Here is a 22,221-nt window from a genome sequence, read left to right on the forward strand (position 1 = left end):
GCCTTGCCCCTAACTGAGCTGCTGCGAACCAAAGGGGTGGGAGATACTAGAAGAGTAAAGAATCCCGGAGCGCTGTTGAGGTGGACGCCTGCTTGTCAGACGGCGTTTGAGCGACTGAAAGCAGCTTTCGTCAAAGAGCCCATTTTACAGCATCCTGATCCTTCAAAGCCGTTTGTTGTACAGGCAGATGCCTCCGATTATTCTGTTGGGGCATTGTTGATGCAAAACGACGAGGCAGGATGCCTCAAGCCCTGTGCCTACTTATCCCGCAAATTCTCCGAGACTGAGAGGCGTTGGCATGTTTGGGAGAAGGAGGCATTTGCAGTAAAAGCTGCCTTAGAAGCTTGGCGGCATCTGTTGGAAGGGGCAAATCATCCCTTTGAAGTATGGACTGACCATAAAAACTTGGAGGCTCTTAGTACCCCTCGAAAACTGAGCCCCAAACAGGTTCGTTGGGCTCAATTTTTCAATCGATTCAATTTTCAGTTCAAATTTATTCCAGGGAAAAAGAACTTCTTGGCTGATGCCTTGTCAAGGCAACCTCAGGACTCTGGGGCAGCGCCAGATGTGGTAAGCACCCTATGGACGGCGCCCCAATTGGGCATGCAGGCTGTGACGCGAAGCCAAACGCGCACGCAGCAGCCGCCCACCACAAGCGCTGTTCAGCCAAGTACTTTGTCAATTCCCTCCCAGTTGCAACAAAAGTTTCTAAAAGAACTGAAAACGGATACTTGGTTGCTTGCGAATAAAGACAATGTTACTTTTGACCGAGGCTTCGCTTGGAAATCCGACCGCCTCTACGTTCCCGAAAGCCTCAGAAAAGATGTGTTACTACGTTCACACGATGACAAACTCGCAGGTCACTTTGGGTTTGTAAAAACCTTGCACCTCGTTCGGAGGCAATTCTGGTGGCCCACATTACGTAAAGATGTTAAAGACTACATTGCCTCCTGCACTGTTTGTGCAATGTCCAAGCGCAAGGTGGGCAAGCCCCAAGGACTGCTGCAACCCGTGGCAGCCCCTTCTTCCCCTTGGGAGGAAATTTCCATGGACTTTATTGTCGAGCTACCGCCCAGCCAACGCAAAACGGTCATTTGGGTGGTCAAAGACTTTTTCTCCAAACAGGCTCACTTCATCCCTTGCGTGTCCATTCCGTCGGCACGTCAATTGGCTCGCCTATTCCTGGTACACGTGTACAGATTACACGGATGTCCCTCCCGCTTGATTTCGGACAGAGGTACACAATTTACCTCGCAATTTTGGCGGGCGTTTCTCAAGCTGTTAGGCACGAAGCAAGCCCTGTCCACGGCTTGGCATCCTCAGACGGACGGGGCCACTGAGGCGGTTAACTCTACTCTAGAGCAGTACCTTCGAGCTTTTGTGAATTATCAGCAGGACAATTGGTAGACCTCCTACCGTTTGCTGAAGTGGCTTACAACAATGCAGTGCATCAAAGCACTGGCCAAACCCCATTTCGGGTAGCTCAGGGTAAAGACTTTGTACCTATCTCTGATCTACCGCAACCTCCGGCAGGTGCAGTCACTCCAGATGATTGGACAACACAACTGGCTGACTCCTGGCCAATGATTCAAAAGGCATTGGCTGATGCACAAGCGGATTATAAATTGTATGCTGATCGGAAGCGGGCTCCCCAACCTGCATTCCAAGTTGGGGACTCGGTGTACCTTTCTACCAAGTTTATCAAGTCATCCCAACCTTCAAAGAAACTTGCGCCTAAGTTTGTGGGTCCTTTCCCGATTATCGCTCAGATTAACCCTGTGACTTTTAAACTTGACTTGCCTCATAACCTTAAACGCTTACACCCTGTTTTTCATTGCAGCTTACTCAAACCGACTATTCCTTCTGACCGCTGGCATCGCCAACCTCCACCTCCCACCCCCATCATGATTGATGGTCAGCAACACTTCGAAGTTAAAGAAATCCTGGACTCTAGACGCCTTCGAAATAATTTGCAATATTTAGTTCGTTGGAAGCATTTCCCTCATCCAGAGTGGGTTGCTGCACCAGATGTGGCTTCCCCTGTTCTGGTGGCCCGTTTCCACTCTGCTTATCCCACAAAACCAGGTCCCTAGGTCTATTTTTAGGGAGGCGGTATGTCATGTTCGCCGTTTCAATGTCTTTGATGCATCGTAACGTTTCGCATGTCATTAATTGGATGCGTGTTTCATCTTTCTGGGGAGGATGGGAACGGTTATCTTTTGGCTTCGCTTTGGAATGTATTTGTATTATCTCTTGCGCTCAAGGTTACTTTCCCAAGCTAGCAACGCTGACGATTGCTAGCACCTGTGCCGGGCGGGGCTGTTACGAGGGAGGCGGGATACGTTTGCACCAAGGGTTTAAGTTTGTATTTGGCGCGCTTTTGCTCATTCTCAGCTTTCTCTGTATTTGTCTTTAGTACTCTAATAAATCAGATTTCATTTAGCAGCCTCTTGTGAGTCTGAGTATTTGGGGCTAGGGCAATCATTACATAATATCATACATGGTGGCCTGTTTGATGTGCCCCTTGGCTTGGACAGCTGGGACAGAATACCCAGGTGCAATATGCCCCTGCTTTGCTGGCTCTTTAGAACAGCATAAATAAAGAACTACTAAAGTAACAAGCAAACAATGACAGAGTGCTTGGTGGGTTACATTCAACTTCATAGATAATAAATTGTGGATTACAGCCACCTCACTTAGATCCCTTGACATGGTAGCAGTCATCATGCAGTGAGCTGTCAACATGTGCTGTGGTTCACCATGCAAACAAGACCATTTGCAAAAAAAACCATACAGAATCCATCCAAAGTGTGAGGCAATTGGCTGTATACAAAATTACTTGGCAAATTGTGACCACACTTGTCTCATAGAGCAAGTCAAAACACACTCCCTATGCAACTGTCATAACATGTGCACTAACCCTCCAAAAGAACCGAAAATGATCCAAAAACCACTCCGCTGTAGTTATGGCCACATTCTTTCTGAGCAATAGCTGACATTTCCGAATAGGTTCAGTAGCATATTAAACATCTTTCTCCACTTTTGTTTTTGGCATGCAGGACCAAAAATGTAGAATTACATTCTGACTCACATTATTCAGGGAGGTCTAAGTTAGATCTGTTCATATTCGAATTGACTGAGACTGAGTTCTGTAAGTATCCATATGTTTGGGCTATCCAACGCAGGTTTTGATATAAACATAAGCACATTTATTTTATTACAATGTTAAAATCAATTTCATTTTTTTCCTTCTAAAAAGTGGTCAGTGGAACACATCCATTGTATAGCAATACACAGTTCTTTGCCTATCTTCTTAGTGAAAAACACTAATCTTTGCTATAAACAGGCAGTCTGAGATTTCAACTTCGCCATATTCCCATTAAGTACATGAAGTCTGTACTGTAATTTACAAAATATGCTGCCTAACTAAACAAAGATACATATCACAGTTTAAAAAATGAGAACTATTTGCATGAGCATTACCCATGACCCCATTTACTGGAATAGCAATAATTATAGTTGCAATTACAATAATAATAATAATAATCTACATCTCAATTTAAATTTACCAAAGCAAAACAACAGTTAAAAGGGAGACACGCCTTTTGCAAACATTTGAATTGAACATATCCATAACTCAAATCATGAAATAAAGTGCCATTTATCAAAATTGTTCCTGGATTGTTTCTGGTTTATGAGGTTTGTGGAAGAGGAGGAGGAAGCCCTGTACATTCCAAATTCTCCTTCTGAACATGAAATTTTCAATAACACACATTTAATCATGCAAAAGTTAATTTATCAGAATTGACTATATCATGTAAACAAGGCTATTTCAGGGTTCTAAATGCTGCAGCAGTAAAGCCAACATTTTTCAACCAGAGTGAGAGAGATTTGTTTAGTTTGCATTTATATATATACACTTGATTTATTTATTGCATTTATATGCCACCGTAATCCAAAATAATTCTCAGGAGTTAGCATTTCAATATGAATTTACCCAATTCACACTCCCCAAATCAGTACACAAATGGAAACACATTATACTCTGCCAATCACTAGTTTCTGAATTTTCCGATATGTAGTTTTCTAATCGAAAGGTGCATACAAAGAATATTTATTCATGTGAGGGTATGCATATACTCACATGCATATACATACAAATGTCTGTATTAGTGAAAATAATCTAGAAAACTGTACTGCGGAAAACTAGGAACAAAATGACGGTATTAGAATGGATGGATGGATGGATGGATGGATGCACACACACACACGTTTAGATTAATAAAAAAATTGTGGAAAAGTGAATATGATAGATTCATTCATGTCCATCCTAGTCCTTGGAACAACAGAGAGTAAAGAAGCATAATGACTAAGAGATTGGAATATAGACCAGTAATTCTTCAGTTTCAGTTTCTCTTCTGCTCTAATTCAATATACTGCACAGTATAGCCTTAGGGAAAACACTTGACTGATTCATAAATAGTACTAAGCAATAATGTGATTTGCTTGTTTTTGGTTCAGCATGATGTAGAAACCCAATTAATGGAATAGGTAGACTGGCTGCAATGGATTTGCTTTATATACAAACTGCTGCTAGTCAGCTGGAAATTGGACTGCAGGAACTTTGACCTGACTGCAGGTCAACCTTGGTTTATTGATAGGGCTCACCTCTCCCCAAAATAGCAAATACTGGTGGTACTCTTTGATCTTCCACTTCACTGGAGTTGCAGGTGGTAGCTTAGGCAGAGGTGTCTTTACACAATTATACTTAGTTTCCCTTCCTGAGCTAGTCAGCTTAGACAATGGTTGTGCACACTGGTTGCATCCAGTCTTACCTTCCGCAACCCATTCTATGTAGGGCTACTCTTGAAAAGTGTATGGAAATTTGGAGTTGGTGCGAACTGCAACAGTCAAATTGCTAATTATACTATAGTATAGGGACTAAATGATGCCTGGCTGCCAATTCAGCATAATTTTAGGTGTTGGTGTTCATTTAAGGGACCAAATCTCCCAGTATCAATCTTCCTCGCTGTTAAGATCTGCAGGAGAGGTCCTTTTAAAGATGTCACAGGCCAATCTTTCTTACAGACAAACACTGCATCTTTCTCCTACATTGCTCCCAGACTCCAAATATGCTTTCTCAGGAGTTTGCATTTGGTCACCACTTTCAACACTTTGAAGACCTGTAAATATGCCTCTATTTTACCGGGCATTTAAACCATTAAATTGTTTTAGTATCTATTTATTTTAAAATGTGTTTACCTTTTTTGCAATTTGTTCTTGATTTTTTAAAACTTTGTTAGCCACATTATTCCCTAGAGCAGAAAACTAGGGTGTAAATCAACTAAACAACTTAATGAATAAACCAGCCCAAACTTTCAAGCTCAGTCTGGCAACTGCAGCATCAAGATGATGCTACCACCAAATGACAAGATGGTTAAAATTAATGCTGGAAAAAAGCTATGGAAAATGCTTTTAATATTGAAATGTATTTCATAAATATTTGTTGTTGTTTATTCATTCAGTCGCTTCCGACTCTTCGTGACTTCATGGACCAGCCCACGCCAGACGTGATGGCGCAGCTAGCTCAAAGCCGAAAGGACAGCTAAGCAGCCGACGGTGCTGTTGGTGAACGGCGAATCCGATGTTCTAAGGATCAACACGCCATTGGAACCTGGAATGTAAGATCTATGAGCCAGGGCAAATTGGATGTGGTTATTGGTGAGATGTCAAGATTAAAGATAGACATTCTGGGCGTCAGTGAACTGAAATGGACTGGAATGGGCCACTTCACATCAAATGACCACCAGATCTACTACTGTGGACAAGAGGACCACAGAAGAAATGGAGTAGCCTTCATAATTAATAGTAAAGTGGCTACAGCAGTGCTCGGATACTATCCAAAAAACGACAGAATGATCTCAATTCAAATTCAGGGCAAGCCATCTAACATCACAGTGATCCAAATATACGCCCAACCACAAATGCTGAAGAAGCTGAAGTAGAGCGGTTCTATGAGGATCTGCAGCACCTACTGGACAACACGCCTAAAAGAGATGTTATTTTCATCACGGGAGACTGGAATGCTAAGGTGGGCAGTCAAATGACACCTGGAATTACAGGTAAGTATGGCCTGGGAGAACAAAACGAACAAAACAAAGCAGGACATAGGCTGATAGAATTTTGCCAAGACAATTCACTCTGCATAACAAACACTCTCTTCCAACAACCTAAGAGACAGCTTTATACATGGACTTCACCAGATGGACAACACTAAAATCAGATTGACTACATCCTTTGCAGCCAAAGGTGGCGGACATCTGTACAGTCGGTAAAAACAAGGCCTGGAGCTGACTGTAGTTCCGATCACGAACTTCTTCTTGCACAATTTAGGATCAGACTAAAGAGATTAGGGAAGACCCACAGATCAGCTAGATATGAGCTCACTAATATTCCTAAGGAATATGCAGTGGAGGTGAAGAATTGATTTAAGGGACTGGACTTAGTAGATAGGGTCCCGGAAGAACTCTGGACAGAAGTTCGCAACATTGTTCAGGAGGCGGCAACAAAATACATCCCAAAGAAAGAGAAAACCAAGAAGGCAAAATGGCTGTCTGCTGAGACACTAGAAGTAGCCCAAGAAAGAAGGAAAGCAAAAGGCAACAGTGATAGGGGGAGATATGCCCAATTAAATGCAAAATTCCAGAGGTTAGCCAGAAGAGATAAGGAATTATTTTTAAACAAGCAATGCGCGGAAGTGGAAGAAGACAATAGAATAGGAAGGACAAGAGACCTCTTCCAGAAAATTAGAAACATCGGAGGTAAATTCCAGGCCAAAATGGGTATGATCAAAAACAAAGATGTCAAGGACCTAACAGAAGAAGAAGAGATCAAGAAAAGGTGGCAAGAATATACGGAAGATCTGTATAGGAAGGATAACAATATCGGGGATAGCTTTGACGGTGTGGTCGGTGAGCTAGAGCCAGACATCCTGAAAAGTGAGGTTGAATGGGCCTTAAGAAGCATTAATAAGAAGGCAGCAGGAGATGATGGCATCCCAGCTGAACTGTTCAAAGTCTTGCGAGATGATGCTGTCAAGGTAATGCATGCTATATGCCAGCAAATTTGGAAAACACAGGAATGGCCATCAGATTGGAAAAAATCAACTTACATCCCCATACCAAAAAAGGGAAACACTAAAGAATGTTCAAACTATCGAACAGTGGCACTCATTTCACATGCCAGTAAGGTAATGCTCAAGATCCTGCAAGGTAGACTTCAGCAATTCATGGAGCGAGAATTGCCAGATGTACAAGCTGGGTTTAGAAAAGGAAGAGGAACTAGGGACCAAATTGCCAATATCCGCTGGATAATGGAAAAAGCCAGGGAGTTTCAGAAAAACATCTATTTCTGTTTTATTGACTATTCTAAAGCCTTTGACTGTGTGGACCATAACAAATTGTAGCAAGTTCTTAGCAGTATGGGGATACCAAGTCATCTTGTCTGCCTCCTGAAGAATCTGTATAACGACCAAGTAGCAACAGTAAGAACAGACCACGGAACAACGGACTGATTTGAGATTGGGAAAGGAGTACGGCAGGGCTGTATACTCTCACCCTACCTATTCAACTTGTATGCAGAACACATCATGCGACAAGCTGGTCTTGAGGAATCCAAGGCTGGAGTTAAAATCGCTGGAAGAAACATTAACAATCTCAGATATGCAGATGATACCACTTTGATGGCTGAAAGTGAAGAGGAACTGAGGAGCCTTATGATGAAGGTGAAAGAAGAAAGTGCAAAAGCTGGCTTGCAGCTAAACCTCAAAAAAAAAACAAGATTATGGCAACCAGCTTGATTGATAACTGGCAAATAGAGGGAGAAAATGTAGAAGCAGTGAAAGACTTTGTATTCCTAGGTGCGAAGATTACTGCAGATGCTGACTGCAGTCAGGAAATCAGAAGACGCTTAATCCTTGGGAGAAGAGCAATGACCAATCTCGATAAAATAGTTAAGAGCAGAGACATCACACTGACAACAAAGGCCCGCATAGTTAAAGCAATGGTGTTCCCCATAGTAACATATGGCTGCGAGAGCTGGACCATAAGGAAGGCTGAGAGAAGGAAGATACATGCCTTGGAACTGTGGTGTTGGAGGAAAATTCTGAGAGTGCCTTGGACTGCAAGAAGATCAAACCAGTCCATCCTCCAGGAAATAAAGCCAGACTGCTCACTTGAGGGAATGATATTAAAGGCAAAAATGAAATACTTTGGCCACATAATGAGAAGACAGGACACCCTGGAGAAGATGCTGATGCTAGGGAGAGTGGAAGGCAAAAGGAAGAGGGGCCGACCAAAGGCAAGGTGGATGGATGATATTCTAGAGGTGACGGACTCGTCCCTGGGGGAGCTGGGGGTGTCGACGACCGACAGGAAGCTCTGGCGTGGGCTGGTCCATGAAGTCACGAAGAGTTGGAAGCGACTAAACGAATAAACAACAACGTCTTTCCAATACTTGTGGGTTTTTATGCAAGTCCACCACACATGGTAGAATGTTGTTTCTGTCTCATGGCATTTCCAGCATTTATTACTATATGATTTGTCTATTTTGGCAATTATTGACTGAGTTGTATACCATCTGTAAAACAATTTATACCAGTTCTCAGTCAAACCATAGCTTGGGGTAAATTTTATAGATATGTTCCACAGTTCTCCCCATAGTTGTATTGGTACTGTTTCTTTGAAATTTTGCATCCAATTTATCATACATGTTTTTATTTATTCTCTCTTCATGTTATATCTAAATAGAAGTTTATATATGTGGCCTAATAGAAAGAATTTCAAATTCTGTCATTTTTCTTAAGGTTCCTCCATCGATACATACTGAAGCAGTCCAAACCAATTTCAGTGATAACCACAGGTGGCCAGAAGCATGTCCTGCCTTTGTTTTGAAGCAGAATGATGCAAAGTAAAGATTTGAATGTGGACTCATTTATCTCACTGCTGGCTTGAATTAAAACCTCACCTTACTGGGTTAGTTGATATTTTATTGCTCACAAAAACAAGCCTTAAATAGGAAATTGAGGTTCACTGGCACTGATCCATTGTTTTCACTTAATATCAAGCCTTCAAAAGAAAAATGTGATAATCAAAAACTGCCAGATCTATATAAATAAGCAAAGTGCTCTAGCTCAGGTTTCTGATTCAGGTATTTAAAATGACAAGTTATTTTCCAATTCTCTTAAATGCTTCACACTGGAGAGCTATCAAGATTTGATGCTCTCTCATCAGCTATTTTCTAAGGAAGATGAGGCAAAATACTATATAATGTAAGTGTCCTTGTGATATGGGTGCCATTTTTAACACAATGCTTGGAGTAAATTAATACCTTTTGAGAAAGTTTCCAGAATGCTCAGAGGAATCCTTGCCACCTGGCTTTTTTCCAGATTACAACACAGAAATCATCTATAAGGTGGCAGCTTTCTTTGGTTAGATTAGCCACTACATTTAAACCCTTCTCCTTAAACTTGTTTCAAAATGTACAACTTATAGATGAGTTATGGTATAAACTAGGCAAGAATTTGCTCCTCTTACTGAATTAACAAAAGTGTATTTAAGTAACTTGTCACTGACCATAAGAAGGTAATCTTAATATAGGAATATTGTTCTAGAATTGATAAAGAGCAGCAAATATTAAGGAAGTAGCTTACCTATCAGTCCTGGAACATGTTTGCCTTTGAACCTAAAGCAGGCAGTGACATTTAGACAATTCACTTGTTGCAAGCCATTATGACACTGAGGAGCTGTGATGTCAATGGATGCTGGCAGGAAAATTGAGATGTCCAAGGTAATAACAGGCCGTGATCTTAAAACAGTAAGAAAAAGGAGAGACTGCATTATTTTCCATACTATTACAGAACTTGTTAGGTTTAGGGAAAAGTAGGTCCTACTCTATTAACTGAGGAAAACTCTTCGTTAAATTTGCTTAGGATATCAGCTTTAATGCTGGTACTGGAAATAATCATTTATTCCCTAATGATTCCAACCCAGAGAAAATGGTAAACAAAACAAATACTTGTCCCATAATAATTAAAATTGGGTAGGAGGGGGAGGGGCGGGGAGGACAAGACACCAGTAGCATTAAGATGCAATACTAGAATAAAATTTTTGAATAATGCAAGAACCTTATCTAAAAGAGATTTAATAATTATCGAGCAAAGGAACAAATATCCATACAAAATCATTCAGTTAATGCTTTCCAAACAAAAAATAGATCTGGAAGCCCACAGAATTTAATTATGTGTTCACTTTTAAGGGATGATGAGAGAAGTGAGAGAACGTCATCTGAAGGAATAAACTGTGGACTCCCTGACTGGAAAATCCAGTCATATAAACACCAATGGGAAAAAGAGTAGCTACATCATATTATTTCTCACTGCCTTAAAAAAATAACATAACTTGTTGGTTTTGGACTTAGCTACACTCACAGAAAATCCACTGAAATTGACAGGACTTACTGGGCATTCTCTGAGTATAATGAAGAGTGAATCCAACCCATTATGTTCAACCTTTTTAAATTTTTCAGTCATTTCAGATGCTGGTTGTCAAGCAAAAAGAAAAGGCATCAACATTTTAAATAAATTAAAAGATACCTAGCTCAGATACTTTCAGCAGGCAGTCTGAGTCCTCTGGGAAGCATCTCACAAGTTACCCATCATATCTCACACTCTTGTGTACATCAAGATGCCATCAATTGACATTTAAAAGCTAACTTCCCGACGGGCTCCAGGCCAATATATTTTAAAACTGGCATACATTCTCCACTTAGAGGTGGGATCTGGAAACATCAATGCTTATTTCAAGATATTAAAAATATTTTTAAACTATCAATGTCACCCAATACTGTATCTATAAGACACAGCGCAACCTATCAGCAGCATGGAGCTGTCCATGGTCTGATAGATTCTACTATTAACAAATAAATAATTTTTAAGCCGTTATTCTTCTAAATGTCGCTTTCTACATTTCTGCCATAGAAATAGTTCAATTTCAAACAACACTATATATTTACTGCCGAACTTCCAGTATATAATTTTCCTAAATTTAGTTAAATGCCATTCCATTGTGGCAAAGATCAAGCACAATTCAATTGCTCTTTTCAAAACTCCTTTACTTCTTTGAAGTGAGTAAAAAATATTTATTCCAGTGTTTCACTAGAATTTTTTTTACTACTCTATATAGTAACACCACAAGCAGCATTTTGAGAGAAAAATACTCTTTCCTTTTTTGCTATCTAGAAGCTGTTGTAGGCTTTTTCTCTGCTGCTTTTCTTAATTGCAGTAAGATAGTTATTTTCAAATAAAATCCTTAAGCTGAACAGTGATTTCTTTTTGCATATGGATAGGCACAATCAGTTTCACACTAATCAGCTGCATATTGACTACATTCTAAGAAAAATTCAGGTAAATGTGAACATAAAATCACAAGTGCATGCTTTCTACAATTTGTAGTAAATTAGTCAGTTGCTTTTTTAAAATCTGTAGTATTGTCCAAGAACCGTTGCCCATGGCATGCCTTTTAAGGAAACATACCAAACATGGGTTCGGCTTTGTTTCATTCACCTTTCTCAATTTAAAGTAAAATGACTGTAAGAGAGCTGAAATCAAGATTCCTAATTTTTTAAAATGCAGGGTTAGATGACTATATTGCATGGAAGAGATCTGGGGATGGGAACCACCTGAACAAGTGCAACAAACTGAAAAATATGGCAAAAGCAAAATGCACATTATGCCTATTTTAAAGTTAATTACAGAAATTCTTTATCAATACAAAGAGATTCAGAGAGAAATACAATACATCCAAATAGCACAAGGATATCCATCTAACCTATTCATGACCCCCAACTTCGGCCCTTATACCTGCTTCCCAGGAAACCAACACCTGCTCTTCCATTCTAGTTACTAGGCATTACCTCCTGTTACCCCTCCTTTCCTTCCTCATGCTTCCAGCCAATCCACCCAAAACTTCACTCAACACCTTAAATAATTGACCATCCGTAACAGGACACAGTTGCTTCCTAAAGTATACACATTCGTATTTCTCTCCATGCCAAGTTAGAATAGAATTGCAAGACAGCAAAACACACATACCCCTATACAAACCCTCCAGTAATATTCTATGTGATGCAGTTTTTATTTTCTGTATTTTTATCTTGCCTTTCAAACTGTTATTGTCACACAATTCAGCCCACCTTGGTTTTAAAAACCAGGGGACTATCATAAGCTTACAAACCAAAAGGATAAGAGACATGAGGCAGCAGAATACAGGAAAAGATAGGAGAGAATTACCACTTTTTCAAGGCCATAATCAGGTGATGAGTTATAAATTAACATTATCAGGTCAAGCCAACTTTTTGCTTGTGTTCTGATACAAGTAGGATGGAACAGACTGAATTTGTGAACTTGTTTCCCCAATAAAGCAGTGAAGGCTGATGTGCTGATTCTGGTGGCCTATTCATTCAGGACACTTCTTTTTTTCGTAACACTCTATAGAGGCTTTCATCACAGCTGCTGAACTAAAGGAAAAGATTGTATCTCATAAAAAGGAGGGCGATTTTTGCTGATTCTCCCTAGATCCATCTTCTTCCCTTTCTTAGAGGAAATGACTTGTCCACGCAAATACCTCTGTGACCTAAAGAAGCTTAAAGAACATGTCAATAGTGATTTATCAGATTTATATCCTGCCTTTATTTAATTATTTATTAGATTTATATCCTGCCTTTCATTCAGGAACCTAAGGTAAGGAACCTAAGCTAAGGAACCTAAGCACTCCTTCCTCTCCTCCCCACAAAAACAAACCTATAAGGTAGGTTGGCCTGAGAGAGGCTGATTGGCCCCAAATTACCCAGTGAGCTTCCATGGCTGAGGATGAACTAAAATTCCGATTTCTTACTCCTGGTCCAACATCCTGACCACTATACCCCACTGGCCCTCTGATATTTATGGCTTAGCTATATGACACTATGCCTGTATAAGGTTTGTTTCATTTTGACTTTAAGTGAAGTATGAGACCTCATTCACTCTGTTATTAGAAGCCTTGAGTAAAATCTGAATATAATCTGTGAATGCAGCAACTGTACCAAGCTACACTTAAACAAATCATGACAAGGAGAAAAACTATGCAGGCTTCAGAAATTTCCATAAATTTAAGTTGTAACATACAGAAGAGTAAAATGGTTAAATACAGAACCAGAGAGTAATCACATAATATTTACTTTTCATTAAGTTCAACTGTAATGAATTGCTGGGTGGCATCCAGCACATCACTCGAAGCTCAAGCATGGCTCTGAAAACTTTGTTCATTCCTGACTTAGAATAATTTGTGAATCTATCCAGTGTATTCCCTAGACAAGGATGGAATTCAGGAAGACCAGTTAGCTAGTTTTGTAAAGAACAGAAAGATCTAGTGTATTTTCCATAAAGTTGTATACGAAATATACATCAATAACTAAGTCCTAGTGCAATAACCATCTTTTACAATATTTTTTGGAGATTCAAATCATGATTAGCTATTTCCTCCTCTTGAACATTATCCATGAAAGCTTGACATTTATATAAGCTATATCCTGGCTTGTTATGGAAATTTAAAGTTGAAGTCAGTCATGTGGCTATTAGGACACTGTATTAGTTTTTTCTGTCACATCACAAGAAGAAGACTTAGATGTTGATTAGGAAATTAAAGAGCCCATTCAGTCATTATCATACATAAAAATGCACAACCTAAGTACAGCTTCTTGGTTCACTCAAGATTTTGCATCAGCCAAAGGATTAATAACAAAAAAGCAATTTCCTTTCTTCAAACTCCATATTCATTCTATAGGTCAGTGGTTCTTAAATCATTTGAGCCAATTACCCCTTTTCCTGGCCTCAAATAATGTCATTACCCACCAAAAAAAAAGAGAGAGAGAGAGAGAGAGTCTGTTGTTTTACATAAGGGTTGCAGCAGCAACAGTCCCAAACTGGATCCTTGACTCATAAACAACCAATTACAAATTACTCCATTACCCCCAGGACTTTATGAAATTTGCTTGCCACAGCAAAGTGTCAAAAATGAGAAACCATAAAACAAATACAAAAAATGTCTAAACAGTTGCATCAATTGTTCTATCAATCAGTTCAGGCATCACAATCAGTGGACCCTGAAGATATCCAGGAAAAAAATATCACTTCATATTTTTTCAACATTCACTATCATTTTCTGGTGGTGTTACTACAGCTGTTTCCTCTAATCAGATAATCTACATACCACTTCTCTCACAAGCTGTCTCAGTGGACCACAGATTTTTTTAGAAAAAGATAATTGCTGCTTTTCTAATTCTGCAGTCTCAAACCATCCATTTAACTAGGCAAAATTGTATGATCCTTAAACAGTTGCTTTAAAAAAATGCCTTGACAGGAATAGCCCTAGTTCTTCATCTTTCTTTGATAACTTCTTATCCACCACTACCAGAGCTATAAACAAGCCTGATATTATATGGGACCTTGTGTATCATTCTAATAAACAGTGACAGAATACTAAGTCATGAAAAGCCTGTCTTACAGGAAACCAATACAAAGACTTCCAGATGAGGTTTCTCTTGTACAATCCTTCTGCCTTGCTCAGAAAATTTAAGGGGGAGCCAGATGATGTCACCCTCAGCTTCTAAGCTTCAAGTATTTTCCTACCATTGCTTTTGCTTTTTTTCTTCTCACTGAAAATCCATTAAAAGGAAAGAGAAAGAGACAGAGAGAGGGACACACACACAGGCAATAGATGCACAGTGCTTCTTATGGGAAATACTAGGAGCTGTCAGTCTGGAAGAATCTGAAGAGCAATGTGCCTTTAGATATTGCTGTTTGCATTCTATGATACACCACTATCACTGCACTAACAGTTTTGACACTGAAAGTATTACCATGCAATTGCTGCCATCAGCTCCATTATTAATGCAAGTAGCAACAAATGCCATTACTTCTTAAATCCAGTTTCAAAATGTGGTTTACAGGGCTTAGGAGAATTTTGTTTCTTCCAAAGCCAAGCATGGAGACAGTAAGTAAAAAGAACAAGATAAACTGAGCTCACCTTAGAAGAACTACATTGTTTGACATAAAGGCGCCAACTGTCACATCTGGAAAAAGAATTTATAGCATTGAGAACAACCATGATTCCTGGCATCCATCCCCACAAATTCAAATTAACAAAAGCAATTCAATGTTTATCATGATCTTCTCCTGAAATATAATGCTCCAGGACAGTATGTCCCGGAACATTCTCCCTATAGTAATATGTAAGATGTATTTTCACCACAAAACACTCCCTCAAATTGACTCATGCCACAGAAGAAATAAAGATAATCTAAATAATAACTACGTTCAGCATAGTTTAATTCACTGTCCAGTTACTAAGCTCCAATATTAACAGCTTCTACATTTCTCAGAATTAACCCTAGGAGACCACGTTTCATGATTGGTGAATATACAATTACTGCTTATCTTTTTAAGGTTCATATTGCTTACATTCCTTGATTTCTATTATAGGGTTCAGATCTGTTCCAAATTTAAGACAGTATACTCCAACCAATTCCCCCTCGCCCTAAATTCACTGAAAACATGTTTACAGTATTATGTAGGCACATTTTAATAAAAACAAAAGGAAATGGAAGTATATGAATCCTTAACTCTTTAGTTCTTCCATTAATTTTATCTATTGATTTGCATTATACTGACTGCCAGAATTACAAGCCTACCTGGGTAACCATTTCCATCCATATCAACTCCTCCAGAAATGGACTGGCCAAACATCTGCAGCCTTGGACTTAAATGTCTTCCAGATATCCTCTGAAACAGACCATTCAGAATTGAAATCAACCAAACCAAGCAAAAACACAGTGTTTATGTTTTATATGTTTCACAAGATACACTGCAAGCTTCTCACTCATTTTGATGGAATTGGGCTACATGGGTTATAAACCATGTATTATCTCTAGGTCACACAAATGAGAAAGAATGTGAGTACACACTCATGTGTATGTGTTTATAGACTGATTTCAAGACAAGCACACAGATGCAAGATTTTCCACTCTCAACTAAGGCACCACAACTAGATCTAATCGGCTGATACCAAGCCTCCTTTGTCTGAGAAACAGTAGTTTTTTTTTTCTTTCACAGGTAACATATACTGGCTATATTATATTGTATAAATCAAAAAAGGATAAGCGGGCATATCCCATTGAACAAATTGTTGACTCTTCTCCCCCACTTGTTCCATGACAATGATTCATAGTTCAGCATCACTTCCAACACATTACAACTAGTGGGCTTGTTAGATAATACAGGCTGGTGTTATGCTGAGAAAATAATAGTAGTACCTTGCTATGGGGATACTACAAATAAGAACAATTACTACAACTTTAAATGTGAAGTCATTAGGTCTCTGACTCTTACTCTTTGATTCAAAACTTGCAAGACAGATGCTCAGCTGTAATGACCCTCTGCTCATCCACAGAACAAATACAACAGCTAACTGAGAGACCTTGCTGGAGAACATTGTCCAGTCTATAGGAGACTGGTATCTCCCTGTAAGAGACTGGAATACAGTACAACATCCTCCATTTTTGGTTTAGTGATAAACTGGCAAAATGCAACTCTCCCACATAAACAATGGTTTACAACCCCAAATATAAAGGGCAATAGCCCCAGACCATTGTCAGATGGGAGAACTGGAAAACAAAAACAAAAGATGTAAAGAAGAGGAAAGGAGCTTTTAAATCTTCCATCTTAAAAAAAGTTATGAAGAAAATGTTGCCACTTTTGAAAATGAAGGCAACAGAAAGCAGCTGGACTCCTCAAATTACATTTACACAAGAGAATGTGGCTTGGATTTTGCGGGGGGTCCCTGTTAGGGTGGTAAGAACAGAGCTATACAATACATATCCCACAGACATCTGCAGGCTATTAGGCTATAAAGGTTGGAAAATAATGCTACACAGCTCAGAGAGCTGCAAATGAAACCAAGGGCCCCAAAACTGAGCTTGATAGTATTTATTTAGTACAGACAATTATCTGCCAGCCAGTTAAAGTGCTTCAGGTATGCCCAGGATTTGGCTTTTCCAGAGGTTGAAAAAAAAGTTATTTAAACACTTTCTAAATTTTTTACCAAAGCATCTATAACTTTAAATAAATGCCCTTTTTTTCTCATAGTTGTGTCTTGTGTGTGTGAGAGAGACTGTTTTACTAAATCCATAGCATCTGAATGGTTCAGAGTTATGTAACCAGGCCCAAAGCCTTTCACCCCAAGGTGACTGGTTCAAATAGAGGCCAGGTAGGCAGATGTTACAAATTAAACATCTGAAAATGTTTGATGGATTTGTGAGCCAAATGAATGGCTGACCTACACCCCTGGTCCATGTGAACAAGACAAAGCAATATAACAGGACTGTTAGAAGCCTGAAGCAAAGAGAGAGAGAGAGAGAGAAAAGGAATGGCAGAGATCAAGGACAAGTAATGGAAAATCACTGGCAGAACTTCTCCCGAAAATGCAAAAGCTGGTGACTAATCTGGAGAGAGACAGCAGTTATTTTAACCGTTTGCCAATATTAAGCTCCCTTTGTATGAAACTCCGATATTGCCTCAAATGTGAAAAAAGAAGCAAACGCTATTTCCTCTTCCAAATTCAGATATCCTTAGCCAAAACTGACATTATGCATCTAAATCAGGTCTGATGTCCCCACTCTCTTCTCCATGGTCAGAAATAATTGTCCATGCACCACAAATTATCACTTTCACAAACTATCATAAAAAGGAATTTAGCTCATTATTTTGTTTCAAAAGAGAGTTAATGCATTCTAAAGCAGTCAGCAAACAGCAAAACTAATTATCTCCAGCCTGTTCAAGTGATCTCAGATGCAACCACTAAACTCTGACTTAGCATCCCTCATGAACCCCCACCCAGCAACAAAGCAAAATATTTAGACCAGTACTTCATAAACAGCTGAAGGATGAAAAACACAAGTCTTTCTCTTTTTTTTCCCATAAGGCCCCTCTAAAGCAAAAACGCAGCACTAACCAGATTGAGGCAAAAGACTCAAGTTATGACCTAGTAAATGCATACCCTGAAAAATTATTGTTTATTACAAGAAGCAGAATCGGTCCTTTGACTTCCACTAATATGGCCAAGAGTCTAAGATAAAGTCAATAGGAAAACCTTCTAGGAAGGGACTCGCAGACTAAATTTAGTGGAATAGATGTTAAATAGAGTTGGTGTTTTCCTTATTTTAGCCAATAAATTATGGCTGTGGCATATTATTCCAAGTACTTGAAGATAAAGCATGAAACTTGAAGCCGAAGCAAAAAAATGATACATTTGCATCCCTTCTCTTTTCTTTTTTTCCAGTTTGTTTTAGATTTTGTTTTATCTTTATTCCCCTTTATTTCTCCATAATTGTCATGAGTAAGGATGGCGAGCCGAAATTCTTGGTTTTCTGTAGACATTTCCAAATGTCTCTCCTTAAATTCTTGCTCCTCCCTCTTTCGATGGGAGTATGAGTTTGTTAGGATTGATGTCCTAACAGCCAGGAACCACGCTGAGACAAAGAACAGGTCTCTAGTGTTTTATTGCAGCTACATAACAGGAAAATCCTAACAAACTGAAGAAGCATGGGAAAAACCCAGACATATAAACCCCAAAGGTTAAGGCAGGCCCGATCTGTGTCTCTTGGAATGGCTACCTAATTCCTCAGTGCTACGCATGGATGGGAGCCCCCTGCTCGCCATCCTTACTCATGACAATAATAAAGAAAAAATGATGAAATACCCTACCCTAATTTTATTCCACTGGGCAGGTTATGAAATGCCAGGTTAACTTATCATATGATCTTTAAGTGATCAATATTTTCAACAATTCTATCTTATATGGGAATATCAGCTGGAACTGTGGCAAAGCACCATGTGGGGACAATGTTGATGGCAGATTCCTGGACAAAGGCCCCTCAAGTACGCACATAACACAAAGTCCCTTTTCACATCTACACTATTAAGCAACTGGCCACTTCCTGACATTTAGATCTGTCCTTATTTAGCTTGCCATATTCTTAGGAAACCTGGTAACATTTTGTACTTACCATGGAATATCGAGGAATGATGCCCCCAATGTATCCATGATAGATATACACTGCTCCTGCATAGTTGTCTTCTTTAGGAGCACCAATGGCAACATCTAAATAAGGCAAAACAGTATAAGAAGTGAATTTTCTTCCATTCCAAAGGTGAATTCTTTCCACAACCTGCCTTCTTTAACACAAAGACAAGAGCCACTGGCTTGGTGGCAGTCTGATTTACAGAATGTTACCTCTTTTCATAAGCACTGGATATTTAAAAACAAATAAACCCCTAGATTTGTATTATACCTAATAAGAAACATGTGCTTAGGTTCCATAAATAATACCAGCTATGCACAGGAGAATCCTGGTCCATCTTGACTTGCTTTATGAATCTCAAGGGAGATCTTAGGTAATTGTAGATGAAGCTGTGAGTTGCACACAGAATACAATTCCCTACCACATAGCCAATCCACAGCATAGTCACTGAGAAATCTTTTCAAAATGCTCAGGTCTCCAAAACATTATGATAATGCAAGTTACGTTCGATAGGGGATACAACAAAGGATTTTAACCAGCTTAAATGATCTGATTGTATGTGTTCTTTTGTTTTATTTTGTTTAAAAAACATACAATCAGATCATTTAAGCCAGTTAAGATTGTATTTGTTAAAACATTGAAAAGTTGCTTAAAAATCACAACTGGAAATTTTAATCAATAGAACAAACTAGTTTTAATTTAGCTAGCAGAAGCCAACTCCAGCTGCATGTGTTAAGTTAGGTTTGGGGTGAAATGTAAATTATTTTTAGGATAGTTTCTTGTTCACTATCCCTGGACTTTTTTGTAGGAAAAACTGCTCAATAACGTAACACAATTCAGCTTGAAGTTTGTTTGTTTGTTTTTTCATCTTAGCTTTATTATTTTCATAGCTTGTTTTCCTCTCATCTTTCCACTACTGTTTGCCCCTTTTAGCACACAGGCTGGATTAGGGAAAATCAGTTTCTTTCAAAACTTTGAGATAGTCTATTGAAGGAAATCAGATTTATTTCCAAGGGTAAAGATAAAAAAAAATCTAGAAGCCCTGCTTTCCTGTTTTGTTGATACACACATGAGGCCCTTGAATATGCTTCACCTCAAATACTACCTTTAAGCCAAAAAAACACCCCCAGTGCACGTGGGCCTTCAGTACGTTAATGAATATGTACATACAATTATGATAGTTCTGTATTATTATATATACTCTGTAAGTACCAGGTTTATCTTGCTAAAGCAAGAAAGAACAGAGGCCTGGTGCAAAAGAAAATATACTGACCTGGAAATCCATCATCATCGATATCCCCAAGGGATGCCATGCTTTCCCCAAAGTGTGCATTGTAGGCTTTATCGCCATTCAGGACAAGCTGCTCTTCCAGAACTCCCTAGCAAACAGGAAATAGGCCAGGCTAAGAAAAATAGAGACTAGTGTTGAAAGATGCATGACCTCTGGTACTGGAAGAGTCTCATGTAAATGTCCTTCAGGAAACACCTGGAACATATCTGGGTAAGATTCCTGAACTCCTGACCGTAAGTTTCAGTCAGTGAACTACACCTGGATATCATAGAGAGGAAATCAGTATAAATTAAAAAGGTACTTAATTGCTCTTGAAAAGGAAACACTGGCCTGGATAGCAAAAACCAATACATGGCAAATGTAATTTCTCAAAATCCAAAACTCAAAAAAAAATCTAATGCGTGTCAAATCCTCCATATGTGTTAATGCAAACAGTTAAGCAGCAAGTGAAGTAAATAGCTTCTATTCTGTTGAAATGAACAGCTGGGAGGAAATATTAGAACACAACACATTCAGCAAAATCCTCCCATAATCACTGGAGCTGGGACACATAAGTCAGTTTGATCACTGTTAAAATAATTCAGTTAAACATGCTGGTCCATCAGCAGCACAAAAACTGTGTACTTTCTGCCAGTGAGCCATGCTGATGTCACAGCATGATTGTTTCAGAAGAGGTATTCTCTCTTGTGTGTAGGAAACAGGGAATACCTCTTCCACAGCATTGACTGCAGTGACATCTGCATAGATAACTGGAAAGCAAAACTAACCAGTAGTAGGTATGTAACTATATGAACCTTCATATATAATCAGGATTTCTTTAATTGAGTGATACCCTTGAAAACAGACTGCCCTCTTTATTATAACAAAAGATGTAAGCACCAACTGGCAGATCTTTCATACATATCTGAACATAAACAGTATTCTACATTTGGCAAAGCCTCAGATGCAAATGCCAAAACACTTAGCATCACAATGAACAGGCAATACACAAAGCCAAAGAAATAATCCAGTGGATTCAAATAACAGGAAAGAGATTTTGACTAAACAGTGGCAAGAAATTTCTGATTTGACAGGGGAAGTAGTCTGGAAGGCCACCTACTGGTAGTAGTACATTTCCTGCAAAAGCAGGGGTTGAACTAAATGGCCTTTGTAGTCCCCTTCAATTCTATCATTCTGTATAGAATAAATGAGAAGCATAAGTTTTGAAGATGTGCTCTGCTAATCTGAAGTTGCTTTCCAAAGCAACTGCTTCTAACCTGAACTTCTACCATGGTTCATGTATTTCACTACAGTCCCTAATGGAAAACACAATCCACTGAATCCTCTTCTTAAACCATCCTATTTTGTTGTTTCCAGCATGGAAGATAATCATAAGACACTGAACATCCCCAAAGAAATAATTTGGCTTGATGTCCTGTAGATTCTTCTTCTTCTTCTTCTTCTTCATCATCATCATCATCATCCTGTTTTCAAACTGCTAACAGATAGTACAAGAATGTTTTTCTTGCCAAAAAAGGTAGCCAACTAGTAGCATAGATGCCACCTGTGATGGGCAAATTCCCCGGGTCTCAGTCCGCAACTGAGCACAGAAAATTAAGTCAGCAAATAGCTGTCCTTCCCCATTCTAAATCTGGAACTTCCTGTCATCAGGAATATCAACAGGCTCTAAATATTTTATGTCCAATTTTGTGATCCCCCAGGCCCACTGAGAACTTATAGATCTTGCTCTATCCATCAATTTCCCAAATACTGGCAGGAAA

The 22,221-nt window shown here is 39.1% G+C and overlaps 1 protein-coding gene across 1 annotated transcript in view; it reads right to left on the reverse strand.

Moving 5' to 3' along the window:
* ITGA9 (integrin subunit alpha 9) overlaps positions 1 to 22,221 on the reverse strand; it is a 245,912-nt gene that overhangs the window by 175,773 nt on the left and 47,918 nt on the right. The window contains exons 10-14 of the mRNA XM_063304073.1: positions 20,444 to 20,549; positions 19,156 to 19,250; positions 15,784 to 15,874; positions 15,120 to 15,165; positions 9,710 to 9,864 (exon numbers count right to left, since the gene is read on the reverse strand). Coding sequence (XP_063160143.1) covers positions 9,710 to 9,864; positions 15,120 to 15,165; positions 15,784 to 15,874; positions 19,156 to 19,250; positions 20,444 to 20,549 — 493 coding nt within the window. The remainder of the gene's footprint in view (positions 1 to 9,709; positions 9,865 to 15,119; positions 15,166 to 15,783; positions 15,875 to 19,155; positions 19,251 to 20,443; positions 20,550 to 22,221) is intronic.

Source organism: Candoia aspera, chromosome 4 (genome assembly GCF_035149785.1).
Source record: "Candoia aspera isolate rCanAsp1 chromosome 4, rCanAsp1.hap2, whole genome shotgun sequence".
Classification (NCBI taxonomy): Eukaryota; Metazoa; Chordata; class Lepidosauria; order Squamata; family Boidae; genus Candoia; species Candoia aspera.